Raw genomic sequence first — 20,363 nt, forward strand, 5'->3', positions numbered from 1 at the left:
TGGAGGTGTGCTTTTTCTGCTGAGGAGAACCTCCAGTAAAATTCAGATAGACATGGCTGGAGCAGACATCTTTGCCTTGTTCCTTGACCTTAGGGTGAAGCATTCAGTCTCATTTTGAAGAAAAGTATTAGCTCTGTTTTTCATGTGCCCTTTATCAGGTTGAAGAATTTTTCTTTTTTTAGTTTGTTGAATGTTTGTTTGTTTTTATCATGAATAGAGGTTGGATTTCATGTTACTGGATTGGATTTCCTACTTGTGGGCAAAATGATGTCTCTGCTTTTTAATACACTGTCTAGGTTTGTCATAGCTTTCCTCAAAGGAGTAAGCATCACTTCTTTTAATTCTGTCTTTGAGAGTGGGTATTGAAACCTCCAGTTCAGTTCAGTCGCTCAGTTGTGTCTGACTCTTTGGGACCCCATGGACTGCAGCACGCCAGGCCTCCCTGTCCATCACCAACTCCCGGAGTTTACTCAAACTCATGTCCATTGAGTCAGTGATGCCATCCAACCATCTCATCCTCTGTCGTCCCCTTCTCTTGCCTTCAGTCTTTCCCAGCATCAGGGTCTTTTCCAGTGAGTCAGTTCTTTGCATCAGGTGGCCAAAGTATTAGAGTTTGAGCTTTATCATCAGTCCTTCCAATGAATATTCAGGACTGATTTCCTTTATGATGGACTGGATCTTCTTGCAGTCCAAGGGACTCTCAGGAGTCTTCTCCAACACCACAGTTCAAAAGCATCAGTTCTTTGGCACTCAGCTTTCTTTATAGCCCAACTCTCACATCCATACATGACTACTGGAAAAACCTTAGCTTTGACTAGACAGACCTCTGTTGGCAAAGTAATGTCTCTGCTTTTTAATATGCTGTCATAGTATTTCTTCAAAGAGTAAGCATCTTTTAATTTCATGACTGCAGTCACCATCTGCAGTGATTTTTGAGCCCCCAAAAATAAAGTCTCTCACTGTTTCTATTGTTTCCCCATCTGTTTGTGATGGGACCTGATGCCATGATCTTAGTTTTCTGAATGCTGAGTTTTAAGCCAACTTTTTCACTCTCCTCTTTCACTTTCATGACGAGGCTCTTTGATTCCTCTGCTTCCTGCCATAAGGGTGGTGTCATCTGCATATCTGAAGTTATTGATATTTCTCACAGCAATCTTGATTCCAGCTTGTGCTTCATCCAGCCTGGCACTTTGCATGATGTACTCTGCATTAAAGTTAAATGAGCAGGGTGACAGTACAGCCTTGATGTACTCCTTTCCCAATTTGGAACCAGTCTGTTGTTCCATGTCCAGTTCTAACTGTTGCTTCTTGATCTGCATACAAATTTCTCAGGAGGCAGGTAAGGTGGTCCCATCTTTTGAAGAGTTTTCCACAGTTTGTTGTGATTCACACAGTCAAAGGCTTTGGTGTAGTCAATAAAGCAGATGTTTTTCTGGAGCTCTCTTGCTTTTTCGATGATACAGCAGATGTTGCCAATTTGATTTCTGTTTCCTCTGCCTTTTCTAAATCCAGCTTGAATATCTGGAAGTTCATAGTTCACATACTGTTAAAGCCTGGTTTGGAGAATATTGAGCATTAGTTTGCTAGCACGTGAGATGAGTGTAACTGTATGGTAATTTGAGCATTCTTTGGCATTGCCTTTCTTTGGGATTGGAATGAAAACTGACCTTTAAGATTCCTGTGGCCACTGCTGAGTTTTCTAAGTTTTCTGGCTTGTTGAGTGGAGCACTTTTACAGCATCATCTTTTAGGATTTGAAATAGCCCAGCTGGAATTCCATCAGCTCCACTTTGTCCATAGTGATGCTTCCAAATATAATTAATTGATTGATTGATTGAATTTGTATTTGCCTTTTTGCTATAGTATTTGTTGTCTACGTATCTCATGTTTCTTTTGTTGCTACAATCTTCCTGTATATCTTTGGTCTTAAACAAGTTCATATTTCAAAAATGTATTCTTGTGTTAACTGTTTTTCATTCCACTATTAAGACTTGATTTTTTTTTTAATCCTCTTTTGGTTTTTTAGTTATTTTTTTATTGATTGTTCCCGGAATTGCAGTATGCATCTTAATTGATGAACTGTCTGTATCAGATTAATACCCTTTTAATTCTAGTAAAATGCAACAACTTTGCTCCAGTATAGCTCAGTTTCCTCCCCGATTGTGCTATTATTGTCATAGACATATTACATCCGTGTTTATTAAAACCAGCAGTTGTTCTGTTTATGGACATATTTGCAATTTTGCTGCCTCCCCCCCCCCCCGCCACTACTACCACTGCAGTTAGTATTCCACTGCTATCTAGTCTCTATTACATCTGATGAAAAGTCAGTCATTAATGGTCTTCGTTTTCTCATTATTTTCTTTTTATTTCCATTATTAACCTTTGTCTTTAACTTGATCTGTGGTTGACTGTGAAGTGCCTGGGTATAGAACTCTTGTGTCTCTCCTACTTGGGAGTGTTTGAGCTTTGTATATTGTTCTTCATCAGATTTGGACATTTTGAAACCATTATTTCTTCCATTCTTCTTTTCCTGCCCCTTCCTCTCCCATTTTTTCATGGTACTCCCATTAGATGTATGTTGGTACACTCACTTTTACTACATAGGTCTCTGAGTCTGTTCATTTTTTTTTCAAACTTTTTCCTCTCTTGAGACGAATAGTTCTTGAGATTGTGTAATTTCTATGGATCTGTCTTTTATGTTCACTATTTATTTTATTTTTTTCTTTCTTCTGCTATCTCAAATCTGCTTTGGGTCCATATAATAAGTTTTTCGTTCCTAATACTGTACTTTTCAACTTTTAGAGTTTGATTTCCTTTTTTGTAACTTTCTATTTCTTTATTGAGATTTTCTGTCATTGTCATCATATTTTTCTTTAATTCTTTGAACATGTTTATAATTGCTTTTGAAATTTTTCTGAGTACAATATCTGGATCCACTCAGAAATAGTTTTCTTTTGGCTGCTTTTCCCTTTGAGTGGGTCACATTTTCCTCTGTGTGTGTGTGTGTGTGTGTGTGTGTGTGTGTGTGTGTGTGTGTGTGTTTTAACATGTAATTTCTTTTGTTAAAACTGGACATATTTGATAATACATTGTAACAATCCTGGCGGAGAAGGCAATGGCACCCCACTCCAGTACTCTTGCCTGGAAAAATCCCATGGACGGAGGAGCCTGGAAGGCTGCAGTCCATGGGGTCGCTGAGGGTCGGACACAACAGAGCAACTTCACTTTCACTTTTCACTTTCACACATTGGAGAAGGAAATGGCAACCCACTCCAGTGTTCTTGCCTGGAGAATCCCAGGGACGGGGGAGCCTGGTGGGCTGCCGTCTATGGGGTCGCACAGAGTTGGACACGACTGAAGCAACTTAGCAGCAGCAGCAGCAACAATCCCGGATCTGATTTCTCTTCAGCCCTCCTCCCTCCTCTCTCTGAAGATTGTCATTATTGCTGTTACTATATTTGTTTGCATAATATCTAAGTAACTTGACTTAATACGCCAGATCTTTTTTTATTTTTTACCCTAGCCTTCTTGGGGTCCCATAGCTTAGCAGTCAGCTAAGTTAAAAGTTGTGCTCAAAACATTGTTCCAGTAAGGCTTCTACCCTATGCTGAGCATCGGTGAGTGTCTTAGGGTGCTTACCAGGTTTTCAAGTACGCCTCAGTTTTTACCTTCTGCTAAGCTTCCGTTTTCCCCTTTATATGTAGGAAGCCACCTAGTCAGCTCTCGATAGGTAGTTTAGGACCTCTGCAGTCAACCTGCAGAGTTTACAAAGCCCCCTGTGGCTCTCATTTCTAGAATCTCATTAAATTTCTGGATTTCTGTTAGTCTGTACCTCTTCCCAACTGAGACAGCAGGCTCAGGCTAGCAGAGCTGTAAACCTTATCTGTTCTTTTCTAGCTGGGTTTAATCGTTTTACTGTCCGTGCCCCTGGGTGTGAGGTTTTGCCTTCCATTTCAGATTACTTCAGCAGTCTCAGACAGGGAAGCTGCTGGTTTCTATGGCCAGCCCTGCTCAGGTACACCTGCTTCAGAGCATGTCTTGGGGTGGGGGGTGGATAAGGAGTAACCCCAAACAGTAACACCTCTGACTCCCTCTGTTCTTACCCAAAACTCCACATTTTTCAAAACACTTTTAAATTTGTCACTTGACTTTAGTTATTTTCTGGAGCCTGATAATGGTTGTTTCTGGCACATTTGTCCAGTTTTGTAGTAGTTTTGTTAGAAGATTTGCTGATTTCTTCAGTTTGCCACAGCTGGGAATCTTGCCTCCTGTTTTGTATTTGCAGTATTTTGGGGTTTGGTTATTTTTAAAAGGCCAACTAATTAGAAACCTGAAGCACATCTATATATTGTAGCTGCTTCAGCATTTTGCTTCACAATAGAAGTTAGGAGATTGTGATTAGATTAGGGGTGGGACTGTAGTTCTGCTATAATTCTGCTGACAGCATTCTGTGGAATGCTCCTTAATAGCATATTCTTGTGTAATGATGAAGAAAACGTTTGTGTTTTTTTTTAAAGCAAGCAAATTCTTTTGGAATTCTATCAAAACATAAGGAAGATATTATGTATACTCCTCTCTTCAGAATGAACCAGTGGCACAAAGAAAGGTATGACAGAATCTATTGGGCTAGTGTAGATGTGTATCTTTATGGGGAGGGGGAAGGAAGAATCAGCCTCTTTAAAAATTACTCATTATATAGATTTCAATCTAAAATGCTTTTTTAATGCCCAGATTTAATTGGGAGGTTAGCCTTTACCTTTTTACTTATAACACACAGAAAGAATACAAAATAAAACATACAACTCAGTGATTTATCACAGAGCACACACCTCTAGCCAGCATCCGTATGAGAAATAGGACATTGGCAGCACCCAGAAGTCCTCTCTGCTCCGCCCCCATCATTAAGTAACCCCCTTCAAGATAACCATTGTACTTACTTTTTTGGTAACCACTTCCTTTTTTAATAGTTTCTATTGCCTAAGTGTGTATCCCTAAACCTTTAGAGTTTAACTTTGCTTATACTTTTTATATAGAAATCTTACTGTTCATTTGTGACTGTTTTCTTTGGCTCAGAATTGTGTTTGTGAGATTTGTCTGTGTTGCTGCATATAGCAGTAGTTAATTTCAGTTGCTGTAAAATATTCCATTATGTGAATATACAACAGTTTGTTTATCTGTTTTACTGTGCATGGGTATTTGAGTTATTTCCAGTTTTAAGGGTATTACAAATATGGCTGCAAACACAAACACACTTGTTTGTGTTTTAGTGTATAGGTACACACATTCCTTTTGGGTGTATGCCTAAGAGTCAAATTGCTGGGTTCCAGTATGGATTTATTTCCTTTTTAGTATATAAAACCAACCTGATTCCCACAGTGATTCTATAAATTTACACTTCTGCTAGCAATGTATTAGGATTGACATTGCATCACATCTTCACCAAACATTTGGTATTATCAGGCTTTTAAACATTAGCCATTTTGGTGGTTAAGTCATACTTTCTCTTTGGTTTTAATTTTCATTTCCCAAATAACTAATGAGGTTAAGCTCCTTTTCATGTTTATTGGCCATTTGAATTAATCCAGGGTTCTGTATGTAACTCGATAAGAGCCCTTTGTTCCTTTTTTGCTACCCTAGCCTTGCTCCTATGGAGAAGACAATGGCACCCCACTCCAGTACTCTTGCCTGGAAAATCCCATGGACCGAGGAGCCTGGTAGGCTGCAGTCCATGGGATCGCTAAGAGTTGGACACAACTGAGCGACTTCACTTTGACTTTTCACTTTCATGCATTGGAGAAGGAAATGGCAACCCACTCCAGCGTTCTTGCCTGGAGAATCCCAGGGACGGGGGAGCCTGGTGGGCTGCCATCTGTGGGGTCGCACAGAGTCAGACACAACTAAAGCGACTTAGCAGCATCAGCAGCAGCAACCTTGCTCCTAAAAGGCTCTTAAAGCCCTTTATTAGCAGAGTCTTAACATGGATCTAGTTGGAAAAACCAAAACATGGTTTGCAGACTCTGAGCCTCAGTATTATAGAGCAATGTTTAGTTTTGAAGCTGAGAAGAACTTGCTTAAGACGGCTGTTCTGTCTGCATAGCCAGCTTTATGATAAGCCAAATGTCTATATATGGGAGAATCTGTTTCTGCGCCATATTTCTGTTTCATTGGACTATTAGACTGGCTAAATTACCATGGCTTTATAGTAAGTCTTCATGTCTGGGAGAGCAATTTTCCCTTCTCATTCTTTTCAAGAGTGTCTTTCCTTTTAGCTTTCCTTGGCATATTTTCATTTCCATAAAAACTTTTATACTAATTTGTCTAGTTTTACAAAATGAAAACCATTTTATGTTTTGAATTTCAACTTGAGTCTATAAATCAATTTGGGGAGAATTGAAATTTTCACAGTATTAAATAGCTTTCTAATTCATGAATATGGTATATCTCTTCATTATTTATGTCTTTAATTTCTCTCAGTGATGTGTTGTCAGTACTTTTATGTAGAAGTCTTGCATAACTTTTCTTTAATCCCAGTTTTGGCTATTTCTAACATTATTATAAAATTTAAATATTTTTTTATTTTAATTTTTTTATTTGGCAATTTTGCAACATACTTTTTCTTTACTTATGAATAATTAGATCCCATTAACCAGGCTTCCCAGGTGGCTCAGTGGTAAAGAATCTGCCTGCCAGTGTAGGAGACACAGATTCAATCCCTGGGTCAGGAAGATCCCCTGGAAAAGGAAATGGCAACCCACTCCAATATTCTTGCCTGGGAAATCCCATGGGCAGAGAAGCTTGGTGGGTTACAGTCCACAGGGCCCTAAAAGAGTAGAACTTGACTCAGCGACTAAACAATAACAACTTACACTCAGGTTCAGTAACTCTAAGATTTGCTTCATTTCAACGGTCTTTATTGCTGAAGTATTTTAAAACAAATCTTAGATCTCATATCATTTCACTTATGTATATATAAGAATATGTGTCTCTAGAAAATAGGGAAATTTAATTTATAATCATAATTTTAAACCATATTCAGATTTTCCCTTTTATTCCAAAAAAGACTTTATTGTTGGTGTGTTCAGTTTGCTTTTAACTAATAGCACACTGAGACTTATAGTTTATGTTATTAAAATATTAGCTTAACCACTAAATGGTAAAGCATTCTCTTTGGCAATTAAAAACCAAACTTTTTCTGATGTGCACAATTTATTACAGTTTTTGACATTAGTAAAGCCATAATCTTATTAACATACCACATGAATAAAACTGTCCTTTTCTTTCATTTTACATCTTCTACATTTATAAAACTAATGTGTAACAAAAATTGCCATTCTTTAATTTAAAAATCTTTATATTCATCATTGATCCTGTTACTGAATACATATCTTTCATGAAGTCATCAATGGGATTAAAAGTAAGTACATTTTTGTATGACGTAGTTTTAGTTTTGGTTACCCTTTGTGACCTCCTCTTGCCCAAAGTTGTTAAAATGCAAGCAGGAGTTGCAGTTGTGAATTATTTTCCTTTGTGGCTTTGTACAGATACCTTTCCTTCATTGCAACTGGTTTCCTCCCCATACGGTAGTCACAGGTCTGTTTCTAGGAGAAATGGTAGCTAGTAGACCCTGAAAATTTCCTAGACTTGGCAGACTAGGATGTGTCATGATCACCCTCTAACATTGGAAAGACAATGTGGCAGCTTTTGTGCAGGCAGGTCAGACTCTTCCAGAGATATTTGACAGTGACTGAGAGGGAAAGAGTCTCTATGTCTTTTAGCATCTACAGTAAGGATGGAACTAATTCATGATCTCAGGCACCATAAAATATTCCCAAGACAATAATTTGCATTAGATAATTTTTCACCTATAGTTTAACTTATTCAGTGGCTATTGGAATGGGGAGTTGAGGAGGCCTTAAAGTTAGATCTTACAATAACAAGTATTTGAAAGTAAATATGACTGCTTGGTATTGGATGGCTTCAGTTCAGTTCAGTTGCTCAGTCATGTCCGACTCTTTGCGACCCCATGAATTGCAGCAGCACGCCAGGCCTCCGTGTCCATCACCAACTCCTGGAGTTCACTCAAACTCATGTCCATCGAGTTGGTGATGCCATCCAGCCGTCTCATCCTCTGTCGTCCCCTTCTCCTCCTGCCCCCAATCCCTCCCAGCATCGGAGTCTTTTCTGATGAGTCAACTCTTCACATGAGGTGGCCGAAGTATTGGAGTTTCAGCTTTAGCATCAGTCCTTCCAAAGAACACCCAGGACTGATCTCCTTTAGAATGGACTGGTTGGATCTCCTTGCAGTCCAAGGGACTCTCAAGAGTCTTCTCCAATACCACAGTTCAAAAGCATGAATTCTTCGGTGCTCAGCTTTCTTCACAGTCCAACTCTCACATCCATACATGACCATTGGAAAAACCATAGCCTTGACTAGATGGACCTTTGTTGGCAAAGTGATGTCTCTGCTTGGATGGCTTGCCTATTCTTTATTCTTCCTCCCTTAAAAGCACCCCTGGCTGTCTCACTATAGATCAGAATGGCTCAGCACTCGCTCTCACCTGCTGGGATCATTGCTATTTATACTTACTTAAGCACAGAGTTAGAGGATGTTTAAGTTCCCCTTTAACTCTTTCTGTTAAATGTAGCTATTTTGCTTCTCCCAATCAGTAATATTAGGATATGAGAAAAAAGAATGAACTGTTTCACTGCTTGGTTTGGCTACTGTATAATACTTTTTTTCCTTGTAATTTTCAGATTAAAAAATTGGAGGATCGTTTATTTTATAAATATTTTGAATAAAACGAAAAAGATTGCTTTCTCATGTATAGAGCTAACTCAGCAAATACTAAATTTCGATAAACGTTTTAAAAGAAAAACCAACATCAGAAAAACCCAACTGATGGAACAGATTATCTAAATATGAAAGATGAGAAACCTTTTTAATGTGTTTTTGGGTGGGGGTCAGGAAAGCTTAGGAGATTTGTTCTTCTAAATACTATAGTTTGCAACTCTGTAAATTATGTCAGAGTGCACACAGACTAGAGCTTGTTGAAGATCTGGTTAGAAAAACGAAAGAGTCATATAAATAATATTCCATATTCTTTAACCTGTAGTGTCCATGAACATATAATAAGTACTGAGGACAACTAAACATTTTCTAGACTTATTTGTTGTCAAAAATTTTGTCTCATAGTTTTTGCTATTGTTTTCTCAACAGACTTCATCTAAATACAAGTAAAAATAACTTTTAAGGAAGTGAATCCCGTGAATGTGAAGGCAATAATCTAAACATTTAGAGTGTAGTTAGGAAGTTCTCCTGAAGAGAAGGGTTGGCTACCCACTCCAGTATTCTTGCCTAGAGAATTCCATAGACAGAGTAGCCTGGTGGGCTGGAGTGTAGGGGGTTGCAAAGAGTCGAACACGGCTGAGCGACTAACACTTAGGAGGTTCTGTTACTGAGATGTGTATTGTATTGGTACAGTTGACATAGTAATTGTAGTATATAACAAAAAAATAGAGGATTGCTGATTACAAGTTAATGTGGCCAGAATTAGAAGAAAAATTTCTTAATCCAAATTGAAGCATTCTCATTAAAAATTATTATTATTTTTGTTGGATAGTTAAAAACCTGTATCAGAGCCATGAACTTTAAAACTGCTAAAATATATAGAGGGGAAAGATTCTTCACATAAAGTGAATGAGGAGCATTAATATCTAGGAGATTCTTGCTGATTAGTTATACTAATTAAAAGATGTTGTAATGTAACATTCTAGTACCTGAAAAGTATCCCCAGTAGTAACTTTTACTCTTGTTTCGTTTGAACCCTTCTGCTTGTCAGTAATACAAGCAGATTTGTGGCACTGGTCTCAGCTTCCTGGGATTAAGAAAACTCTACAACAAAACAACCACACCAGATCTAAAAGGCTTCCTGTTTTGGTAGTGGACTCTTTTGACTGACTGTATCTCTCTGAAGAATGGCTCATGGATTCTTCTGGCTGTTTAAAAAACAGTTGAACTTATATTCTAAGTTCAGAGAAGGATTGATGAACCCGAGAAGATATAAGAAAGGATTCTTTCTCACAACCCTTAAAACTTTGTTTTTCTTTTTCTCTTTTGAAAACTTCTAAGTGTTTACAGAATCAAACGTTAATTTAAAACTGAGGAAGTGCCTGTTAGTATAACTGGAATGCCTGTGAAGGTAAGCAGATGAAAGGACAGATGCACTGTTTTATTTAGAGCATGTAGTATTTTAGAGAAAGTAACTGGTCATAACTGAATTGTAGGGCGAAGGATAACTCCCTTTTTCTGAAAGGGGGAAAGTTGCCTAAATATTATTCATTATCTCTACAGCAGGAGCTTCATTAACAAGTGCAGTCGAAATAACCAGGGTATTGCAGCAGCAGAGAAACTAAGCACAGCAAGCCAGTCAGTAACAAAGAAAATAAAAGAATTCCTGTATAACAGGCTTCCACACTTATCTGTGTTCTGTGCTACTGTTTGTGCTGAACTAAAGCATCTGCTACCTCAAGTTAAGAGAGAACAAACTCAACGTGGCGTGAAATTACTGCACTGCCATTCACATTCATTAGAGTTATATTGTTACCAGCCACAGGCATGACTGGCTTTTGCATGAATAATAAAATAAAATGCTGCTTTTGAATTTTACCTTAAAACATCACCAGGAATGGTACTAACCTTGAGCCAAGAATGGGTTTATCTTAGAACAGCTTTCCTCACCATGGTAGGGTCAAGAAGTCAGTGAAGTCAGAAGTTGCAAAGAATTTTTGGTGCATGAGGCCTTTGGAAAGGGTATTGTGTTAAATCAATTTACTCATTTTTTAAAATTAATATTGTGCAGGCTAGCTATTATTAGACATTAAAAATTACTGAAGTGCCATTTGGCAACATCGTAGTGATCATTGATTGAGGCAATAAAGCCGTCAATGGATGCTAAATGTAGTGGGTCAGAGTTTGATGAGGAGTATTTACAGTTAGACAGAAAGAAAAAATAACTTTACAGTGTAGAAGCCTGAAAGAACACTTCATCCAAATCATCACAGTTATCATCAGTCATGGGAAAAACTGACTTCATGTGCCTACTAAAGTTATGCACTGAGAAGACATCTGGGTCATTCCCGTTAAAAAATACATTCCCTAGTGGCTCAGATGGTAAAGAATGTGCCTGCAATGCAGGAGACCCCAGTTAGGTCCCAGTCAGGAAGATCCCCTGGAGAAGGGAATGGCTTCCCACTCCAGTACTCTTGCCTGGAGAATGCCATGGACAGAGGAGCCTGGCGACCTACAGCCCATGGGGTTGCAGAGTCGACACAACAGCAGCCAACAGCATCAACTTGAATCTGATCTTAAGAAAATGTCAGACCCAAATTGAGGAGTGGTCTACAGAACATGGCCTGTGCTCTTCCAAAATAGCAATGTCATAAGAGACAAAGAAATGCTCATTACTGTCCTCCATTAAAGAAGACTCAAGAGGCAGTGACTACTATGCAGTGTGTGACCCAGAATTTCCTTTCCGTTTCATTGACTTTTTATCTTCTGGTATCTAGGTACCAGATATTTAAATACAAAAAAAAAGTGTAATAGTCAATATAATATTATATTTGGTTTCCTTCGTATTTTGCTTTCCTGGATTATGTGGATTCTAAGCAGTGTTGTGGATTTTGCTTGGTATTTTTTTAAACAACAGTCAAAAATGTTAGGTCTCTTAGCGTAGTTGACTTACATTTCAAGGTATTGAAGGGTTAAAAATGATAATACTTGTTTTACCAAATTTTCTGTCAGTGGGAGAAAGTAGAGTCCTCATGCTATTTTAAAAATACTAGGATGCACCATTTAAGAGTAACGAGAACTCAGGAAATGAAGTAGCAATCACTAAGATAAATTTGTAAAGAAGTGATGATATTCATAAAGAAGTTTGGTATGATTTTTAGACAGTTAAATAAAAGGAATGCTTTATTTTCAGAAAAATAATTTGATGAGTGTCTTATTTCTTCCTGGACAAGAGGAAGAAATAAACTGAGTGATTGTAGTTAAGTAAATAATTAATTGAAAAAGATGGCTTCTAGTATTATATCTGTTGAAGAGCTTTGTCCCCAGTCCTGTTCTAAACTTTAATTAATAACTTAGATAAAGACCTTGGTGACATACAGACCAGATTTCAAAATGATAGAAATGTGGGAAGAAGAACCACATCATTGAATGACTGAAAGAGAAAATGAAAGATAACAGTAGCCGAGAGTGATAATTATCTAGCAAAATAAATCTGACAGGAATGAATTCTACAAAGACAACCAGTCATCCATGATGGATAGAAGGCAAAAAAGCTTTAGATTAATTCATGGAAGCTCAGTTAGCCAAATGGCCAATTGGCCATAATTACCAAAAACTTTGACTTAATATGTATCAGTTGGGTCCAGTCAGAAAAATAGAAAACATGTTAGTACTTCAAACACAGGGAACTGTAATGTGAGGAATTGGCAATTTAGATGTTAGAAGGCAGAGAGAAAAGGCAGACACTGAGACACGGAGTTACTAGAGAGTAATTGCAGGAGACAGCTATCATACCAAGAACTGAGAAACAAAAGGAGAGACGTTATCATAACCAAGATGTCACACCCCTAAACTCCCACTCAGACTTAGGAGGGGACACGCTTGTGTCCTGAAATGTCCTAGAAACCGTATTACTAAAAGATGTTCCTTTACATAAGAAATACTGCAGTTGTAGTCTCTACACTGAATTAAAAGTGATCACGTTTGGTTCTGAAAATAAAGCATAACACTAATTTGACTTCAATCATGTTACCGTTCTATACTTTTCCCCTCATGTTTAAAATAGCTTTGCCGTTAATAGCCCTTCTACCTCAGATGTGTCACTAGATGACCTCTCCAGAAGATTAAAGTTTTTATAGAAATTTAGGGATTTAAAAAAAGGAGCAGCATGGCAAATGAGTTGGGTGAGCTAAACATTCTGTTTGGTTATACTTTTTTTAAATCTTGCTCACTGATACCTTAAGCATTATTAAGTGGATTTAATATTGAGTGTTTCAATATATAGGTATCTGTCATAGGAGGAAACGTTGAAGAGCAAAGTTTGGAATTGATTTCTCTGTCTTTTTTTCCTCTCCCCCTAAATATTGTGTCTTTAGGTCAGTAACAGATCCAAGAGATGGAAAGAGAGTAGCACTCAAAAAGATGCCCAACGTCTTCCAGAATCTGGTCTCTTGCAAAAGGGTCTTCCGGGAATTGAAGATGTTGTGTTTTTTTAAACATGATAATGTAAGTGAAGTTGGTGTTTGGGATAACTATTTCCTAAGCATGTTTAATTATGTTAGTAAAGAGCACTTAAAAAGGGTACATTAAAACGGGTACGTTACCGTATTAAGGGATTTGGAAACCTGAGACAAAATAGACCTTTTTTGTGAATGAGCAAATTTAAATGAATTCTAGGATTTATTGATTGACAGAAATATTAATTGATGTAGAGCAAATGTTAAAACTTAGCTTGGGAACAGTACTAATACTCGATGTAAAAATAGAGTATAATATGTAGTCTGAGTGATTTAAATAGGAGTAACTGGCCCCTGATTTTAAATGCCTTATTTTTATCTTTTAGTATTTTAAATCAGAGTTAAGTTAAAGATATAAGAAAACAGTTTTTCCTCTGAAAAAAAAAATACAGCTCTTAAAGATAATATGGGTTATCTTATTTATTGCTCTGCTTAGAGATGTCAGGACTCATGAGGAAAGAGAATCATAGTGGTTTGAGAGAGCTCCTCTTCAACTAATCCTGAATTAAAAGTCTGATATATGTAAAATTTACCTGGCGGATGTTAGTGTTAGACTGTTAATTTCATATGAAAAGAAAAACTGCCTGAAATTCTGCATTTGGTTCTCAACCTGTGCTGTTTTAATTGCTGAAATAAAAGTCAGGAAAATAATAACTGCTTGTGAATCTGACTGCTGGTTTGCACAGGAACTTTAAGAACTTTGGCCAAAGTATGAATCACACTTTAAGAGAAAAATTTATAGAAGTTTGAAGTATTTGGTAAAACTGGGAATATCAGACTTACAATGTGTTTTTATTTGAAGCTCCTTGGTTTGACATATTTCATTTTACTGATTCCCCCACCCCCAATCCATTTTCCTTAAACTTTTTTAGAAAGTTATTGTTTCGTCGTTTATTCAGTTGGAACTGCTTAACAATGTGTGTGTTTCAGTAACTTTCAAAACATCATTCCGGTCGCTATTTCATGACTAGTTCCTGAAATTTTGGAAGTGATTTTAGATTGATGTCTAGTGCTTGCTTTGTTATTTATTTCTCAAATTTGCGTTGTGAATACCAATCCATGTTGTATACATTGTCAGAGACTCACGTAAAGGGATCCATGGGAAAGAAATACTTTGCAGGTGGCATCAGAAATTCACTTACTGTAGGTTTCAATGGTTTATTATATCCAGACCTATCCTGGCTTCTTTCATAAAGGAGGGATGGTGTAATAGGCCATTGTCTGTATATATTACTGTCTTTGCTCATGACTCATTCCTGTGGAGCAGCTAATTAAGTTACAGAGATAGTGTCAGAGTGAGTAGCGTGAGAAAAGAAACTGCGTTTTTGAAAATCACACATATTAACACACAGCAACAACTGTTCAGAAAAGAGTGCTTGGACTTCTTTGGGAATGTTCGAAAGTGAGGCAGATAGTTGGAGCTGAAGACATCATGGCACCACTGTTTTATACATAATGAATTTATGCCGTGCTCTGAAATCTACAGAAGTATCTCTGGGCCAGCATACCTGGTATGTGTGGAATGCCAGTCTAAGAGGCAACTGGTATTTGATGTAGTTAAGGCAACAGATGTTTATTAATTGTGTCCTGTGTACAGAGTGTAGTGCTAGGTCATATGGAGAATACCAAAAAAAAAAAAAAAAGAAAAGTTTAAAATATGGTCCTTTTTTAAAGGAAGTAGACCAGATGCTTGAGCATTTGTTACTGAGTGTCAGGAAGTATGTAGATGCTTTACGTATATTAATATGTAAAAATCTTGTCAGATAGGGCTTGTTATCCCTACTCTGCAGAGAAGGAAACCAAAGCTTAGAGTTAAGTAACTTGCCCAAGGTCAAGGTGGCACAAGATTGGAATTTAAATCTGTCTTGCTTCAGAGCCCATATTCATTACTTCAGTAAACATTTATTGTGCGCATCCTATATCCCTAAACTCCATCAGCTCCTAGGGGTTGCTACCCTCAGGGAGTTTAGTAATGTGATAAATACTGTGATAACAGTGCTGGGGGAGGACTACCTGCATGGTTAAACATTAACACAGGACACTCTGCTCTGTGCAGAGAGAAAAGCTGGGCAAGCAAACCTCAAAGTATATTTGAATCACCAGGTAAGTCTTAAAAAATGCAAATTCATAGGTTTCATCCTAGACCTACTAAATTGTAATCTCTGGGGTTGCGATTACAGGTAGCAGTACTTTTTTTTTTAAAGCTTCTCAGGTGAAAGATGACACATAAGTATTGTACTATTAAGAAAAAGAGAGTAATTGTCCTGGACTTAGACTCTCAAAGATGATTTTAACAGGGAGAAGGTAAACCTTAAGATGAGCCTTTTGAGATTAATATTTGATTGACTAGAAGAAGAAGAAAGGAATGTCATGATGAAAATGACATTTAGAAAGATTCACCTCGCCGTTGCCGGACGGTTGGGTTTTAATTTGAATGATTTTGTATGTGTCAGAGAATAGCTGCAGAGGCCTGGAAGACTTTGGATTTTCTTTTGAACAGAACCTTCAAAATCATTGTATCATATTCATTGATTTCAGGTGATCTGACTGATTGAGATACACACGCACACATTGTTTTTCCATTAAAGTTTGTTCATCTTATAGGATAAGTTCACTGTGATATAGTAACTTAGTGTGCCAGAAATGGGTTTAACTTTCTAAAGATCAATGTTGTTTAGTAGTTTAGTAGCATCTCAGTAGTATCTAGTCAGAATTTGAGCTGTGCCTGTATATTCTCTACTTCACAGACATGGTTGTCATTTTAACAGCATGGAAGAGGGGTGAGTGAGGGTTTTTTCAGTCTTTGAGAACCTGATGAATGCTGGATACCCTCTTTTGGAAAAATGCATATGCACACAATTTTTATTTCATTTTAGACATTAGCTAGTCCTCTAAAGCCCATCCAGAGCCTCCTTAAGACCCACTGGTTCCTGCCATGAGCCCTTGTTATATAGTTCTTAGGTTTTTTTGTCCTTAGGTAATAACACTAAGCACACAGTAGGTAGACAGTCTATTGAAGAGTAAGTGAGTAAGTGAAAGTGACAGGAAAAAAATATGAAATCTTGAAGTCTAGAATGATATCCTCAGTGATCTTTCTTGGAGTTACTTCTTCCCAACCTTTTAGTTCTGGAGTAGAGGAGGCCAAAGAGGAGGTAGAGAAAGCAAAGAAGAATCATTTGTTTTCCTTTGTATAGTCTGACTAAACTCAAACAAGGCCTTTCTGGGTTCATAAGTAGGAAAAAGAATCATACCAATAGGACCCTTCTCTGAATGCCGACAAGCTGTTTGGCTACAGGCATTATTAATGCTAATGGTTCTGCTGCTAAGGAGTATGAAAGGGCAAAGGATAATTAGAATAGGTTACTTATCAGTGGATTTGGTTTTGTTTGTTCTGTGCCTTAATCTTGTGGTACTCTGGATGCATTTATAATAATACAGTAGCTTGTATTCATGGACTGAAATACTCACTGTGGTTAATATGCATGCTTTACCCAAGTTGAGCTATATATTCAAGGTAATCCCAGTGAGCATCCCAGCAAAGTTTTATGTGTATATGTGTTTGGAAATTGACAAACACTCTAAAGTTTATGGAAATGGAAAAGACCTAAACTAGTCAAGACAATCTTGAAGAAGTTAAACAAATTTGGAAATTCAGACATCCAGGTATTGAAACATATGAAGCTATAATAATCAAGGCAGTACAAGGATAGACAGATAAATGGAATAGAGTCTATAAACTGACATACACATATGTGTTCACCTGATTTATAAGATAGGTGCCACTGCAATCCAGAGGGGAGTGGATGGCAATTTCAGTATACCAAAATCAATTAGATACCCATTTGGAAAAATCTGGGTTTCCCTGGTGGGTCAGTGGTAAAGAATCCACCTGCCAATGTAGGAGACAAGGGTTTGATCCTTGGGTGGGGAAGATCCCCTGGAGAAGGAAATGGCAACCCACTCCAGTATTCTGGCCCGGGAAATCCCATGGACAAAGAAGCCTGATGGGCTATAGTCCATAGGGTCACAAAAGATTCAGACACGACCTAACAACTGAACCCTAACAACAAGAACAATGAAAGAGGTCTACTTCATGACATATACATAAGTTAATTCAAAATGGATCAGAGACTTAAATGTGAAAGGTAAAATAACAAAGCTTCTGGAATGAAACACAGGAAAATGTCTTCACAACTTTGAGATAAGCAAAGATTTCTTAACTAGACAAGTAAAGCATTGACCATTTTTTTGAGAAATGTTCACTAGGACGCCATTGACATTAAAAATTGATGCTCATCAGAAGTTTAAGGGACTTCCCTGGTGGCTCAGATGGTAAAGAATCTGCCTGCAGTGCAGGAAACCTGGGTTTGATCCCTGGGTTGGGAAGATTCCCTGGAGGAGGGCATGGCAACTCACTCCAGTATTCTTGGACAGAATTCCATGGACAGAGGAGCCTGGCGGGCAAGGATTGCAAAGAGTCGGATGACTGAAGTGACTGTATGTGCAACACAGAAGTTTAAGAGAAAGAAAAGGACAGACCTCAGACATCATCCAGCAAAAACTTGTTTCCAGAATTTATTACGTAATAGAACAATTTTTAAAATAAATGTTTAGCATTTGAGGAAAACCATTAGAAATAAATATTTTACTTGATGTTTTTTCAGACTGTAAATTCTGTATCCAAACATTATACATCTTATAAAGAGCTCCTCCAAATCAGAAATTTTTGCCCATCAGTAAAAGACTTAAGAATTTCACCAATAATAGGATAACCAAATGGCTAATAAGCCTGTGACAAATTGCTCAAAGTTGTTAGTCATCGGGGAAATGTAAATTAAGATTAGTGAAATGTAAATTAAAATTAGTGAGATACTACTATATACCCACCAGAATGGCTGAAGTGAAAGACTGACAATACTCAGTGTGGATGAGAATGTGAATCAACTGAAGCTTATTGTTGCTGGTAAGAATGTAGATTTGTAAAACCACTTAGGAAAACTGGTTATTTGTTACCGAGTCCAAGCTTGCTCTGCTCCTCGCACTACAAATCAATGAATCAGAGACAAGGTGTTGAGGCAAGGAATACGAGTTTGTTAAGCCGACTGACCGAAAAGATGGCAAACTAATATCTCAAAGTAACCATCTTGTTGGGATCTAGATGCCAGATTCTTTTATAGAACCAGAGAGGAAAGTGCTGAGGAACTAAAGTCAAAAGGCAGAACAGAGAGGGAGAGCCAGTGAGGGAGTAAAGTAAAAAAGACCATCAGTCTTGTAAAACATCTACTGGAATGGCCTGCCTGTGGAAGAGATGTGTTAATCTCTTGCAACCATTCACAGTGGGCAGAGTCAGATTATCTCTGTGAGCTGAACAAAGGCACTTTAGTTTAACAGTCAGGCAGAAGGCCAGGGTCCTCTGAGACAGGTCGTTGATGTATGATTATAACAACAACAGCAACGAACAAGTCGAAGAAACAGTCAACACAGAGTCAGAATTGGTTGCTCTCTGCCACACTTTCTGCTAAAGCTGAATATACACCTGCCCAGTGACCCAGCAGTTCTCCTCTTTGGTATACCCAAGGCAAATGATCGCACATATCTACTAAAGGACATGTACAGAAATGTTCATAGCAGCTTTATTCATAATAACATTTAGAAACAACCACCAAGTTTGCCAGCAGTACTCTGGATAAATACTTTGTGTTATATTCCATTGATATGATGGTATCCTACACAAAAATGAAAAGGAAGAAGATTCATACATGGGTGAATCTCACAGGCATAACAGTAAATGGGAGAAACCATATACAAAGACTTGATTTTTTATGATTCAATTTATGTAAAGTTCAAGGACAGGCAAAAGGAATCCATGGTGATGGAAGTGAGAATAGTGGTAACCTCTGAGCAGGTATGGGTTTTGACTAGAAAGGAGTAAGGGGACCTTCTGGGATGTTGAAAAATCCTTAATTTCTTAATCTAGCTTTTAACCATGGAATAAAAATTTATTGTGTTATATACTTTATGTGTATAAAAATTATTCAGATTATACACTGCAATCTGTATATTTTACTATATGTTACAGCTCAAAAAAATAACATTCTCTACCTTAAACAACTTAAAATCTATTGGGGGTAGGGGTAGGTGAGAAAATGGAGAGGTGGTGGGAGCTCCTTTGCTTAAATTTGGGATTGAATTAATTAAATTTGAATTCCACAAACAGTTACATTTTAGGACAGATTATTTACAGCAATTGTTTTATTGATAAAGGGTTAACTTAAACCCCACTAAGCCATTTACTAATGTAACCAATTTTAGTGAATCTTCTAACATCACAGAGGTTAAAATTCTGAAAAGCAGCTACCACAATGAGCTTTTGTCCAACTCTTAAAAGATTTGAGAAATGTGCTGAGACACTGGTAATGACCACTATTTCAGGACGGAGCTTTAGTTCATTTTTTAATTAGACAAATCAGCTTGCTTTTTGTGTGTTTGAGATCCTCAGAGTCTTGAGTCTGTGGTATTTTGGGATACTTTGACTCTTTACAAGTGACCTCCTATTTACATCATAAGGCTAATTTCACATACTTTATTCCCATAAATAATAGAGGGGTTATAGAAGGACTTGGACTATTTAAATAGTGAGTCAGGCATTAAGTCTGGGGTTTGAAACTCTGCTAATGTTCCTTCTCACTTAACTCATTTACATCACTTCTGAGATTCCTGAATCATCTCTAAGCACTGTTTTTGCCACCTGGAAACACTGAATGCTGTCATCTGATAAACATTTTGAGGTAGAAAGAACAGGAATATAAGATACTGGGCATTTAAAAAATTCTAGACAGAGTTTAAAGTATTATACCTTCAAAGCCAAGAATCACAGCTAAATGCTTTGGTGCAAATGTCTAACCCTATTTTATGGCTGTTGTACAGAAAGCCTCATAAAATTTGGAGTAAGAAAGCCTCATTCTTCTCTATCAAGGTTTAAAATGTATGGTTGTCACTTTCCTTTAGATAACCTCTAATTATAGCAGATAGATTTGAAGTGTAAAATAGCTTTGT

General features: G+C 37.5%; 1 protein-coding gene across 1 annotated transcript in view; it reads left to right on the top strand.

Annotated features, from left to right (window-relative positions):
- Nucleotides 1–20,363, top strand: part of NLK (nemo like kinase) — a 125,043-nt gene that overhangs the window by 52,045 nt on the left and 52,635 nt on the right. Inside the window, exon 2 of the mRNA XM_052658265.1 lies at nucleotides 13,167–13,296. Coding sequence (XP_052514225.1) covers nucleotides 13,167–13,296 — 130 coding nt within the window. The remainder of the gene's footprint in view (nucleotides 1–13,166; nucleotides 13,297–20,363) is intronic.

Source organism: Budorcas taxicolor, chromosome 19 (assembly GCF_023091745.1).
Source record: "Budorcas taxicolor isolate Tak-1 chromosome 19, Takin1.1, whole genome shotgun sequence".
Classification (NCBI taxonomy): domain Eukaryota; kingdom Metazoa; phylum Chordata; class Mammalia; order Artiodactyla; family Bovidae; genus Budorcas; species Budorcas taxicolor.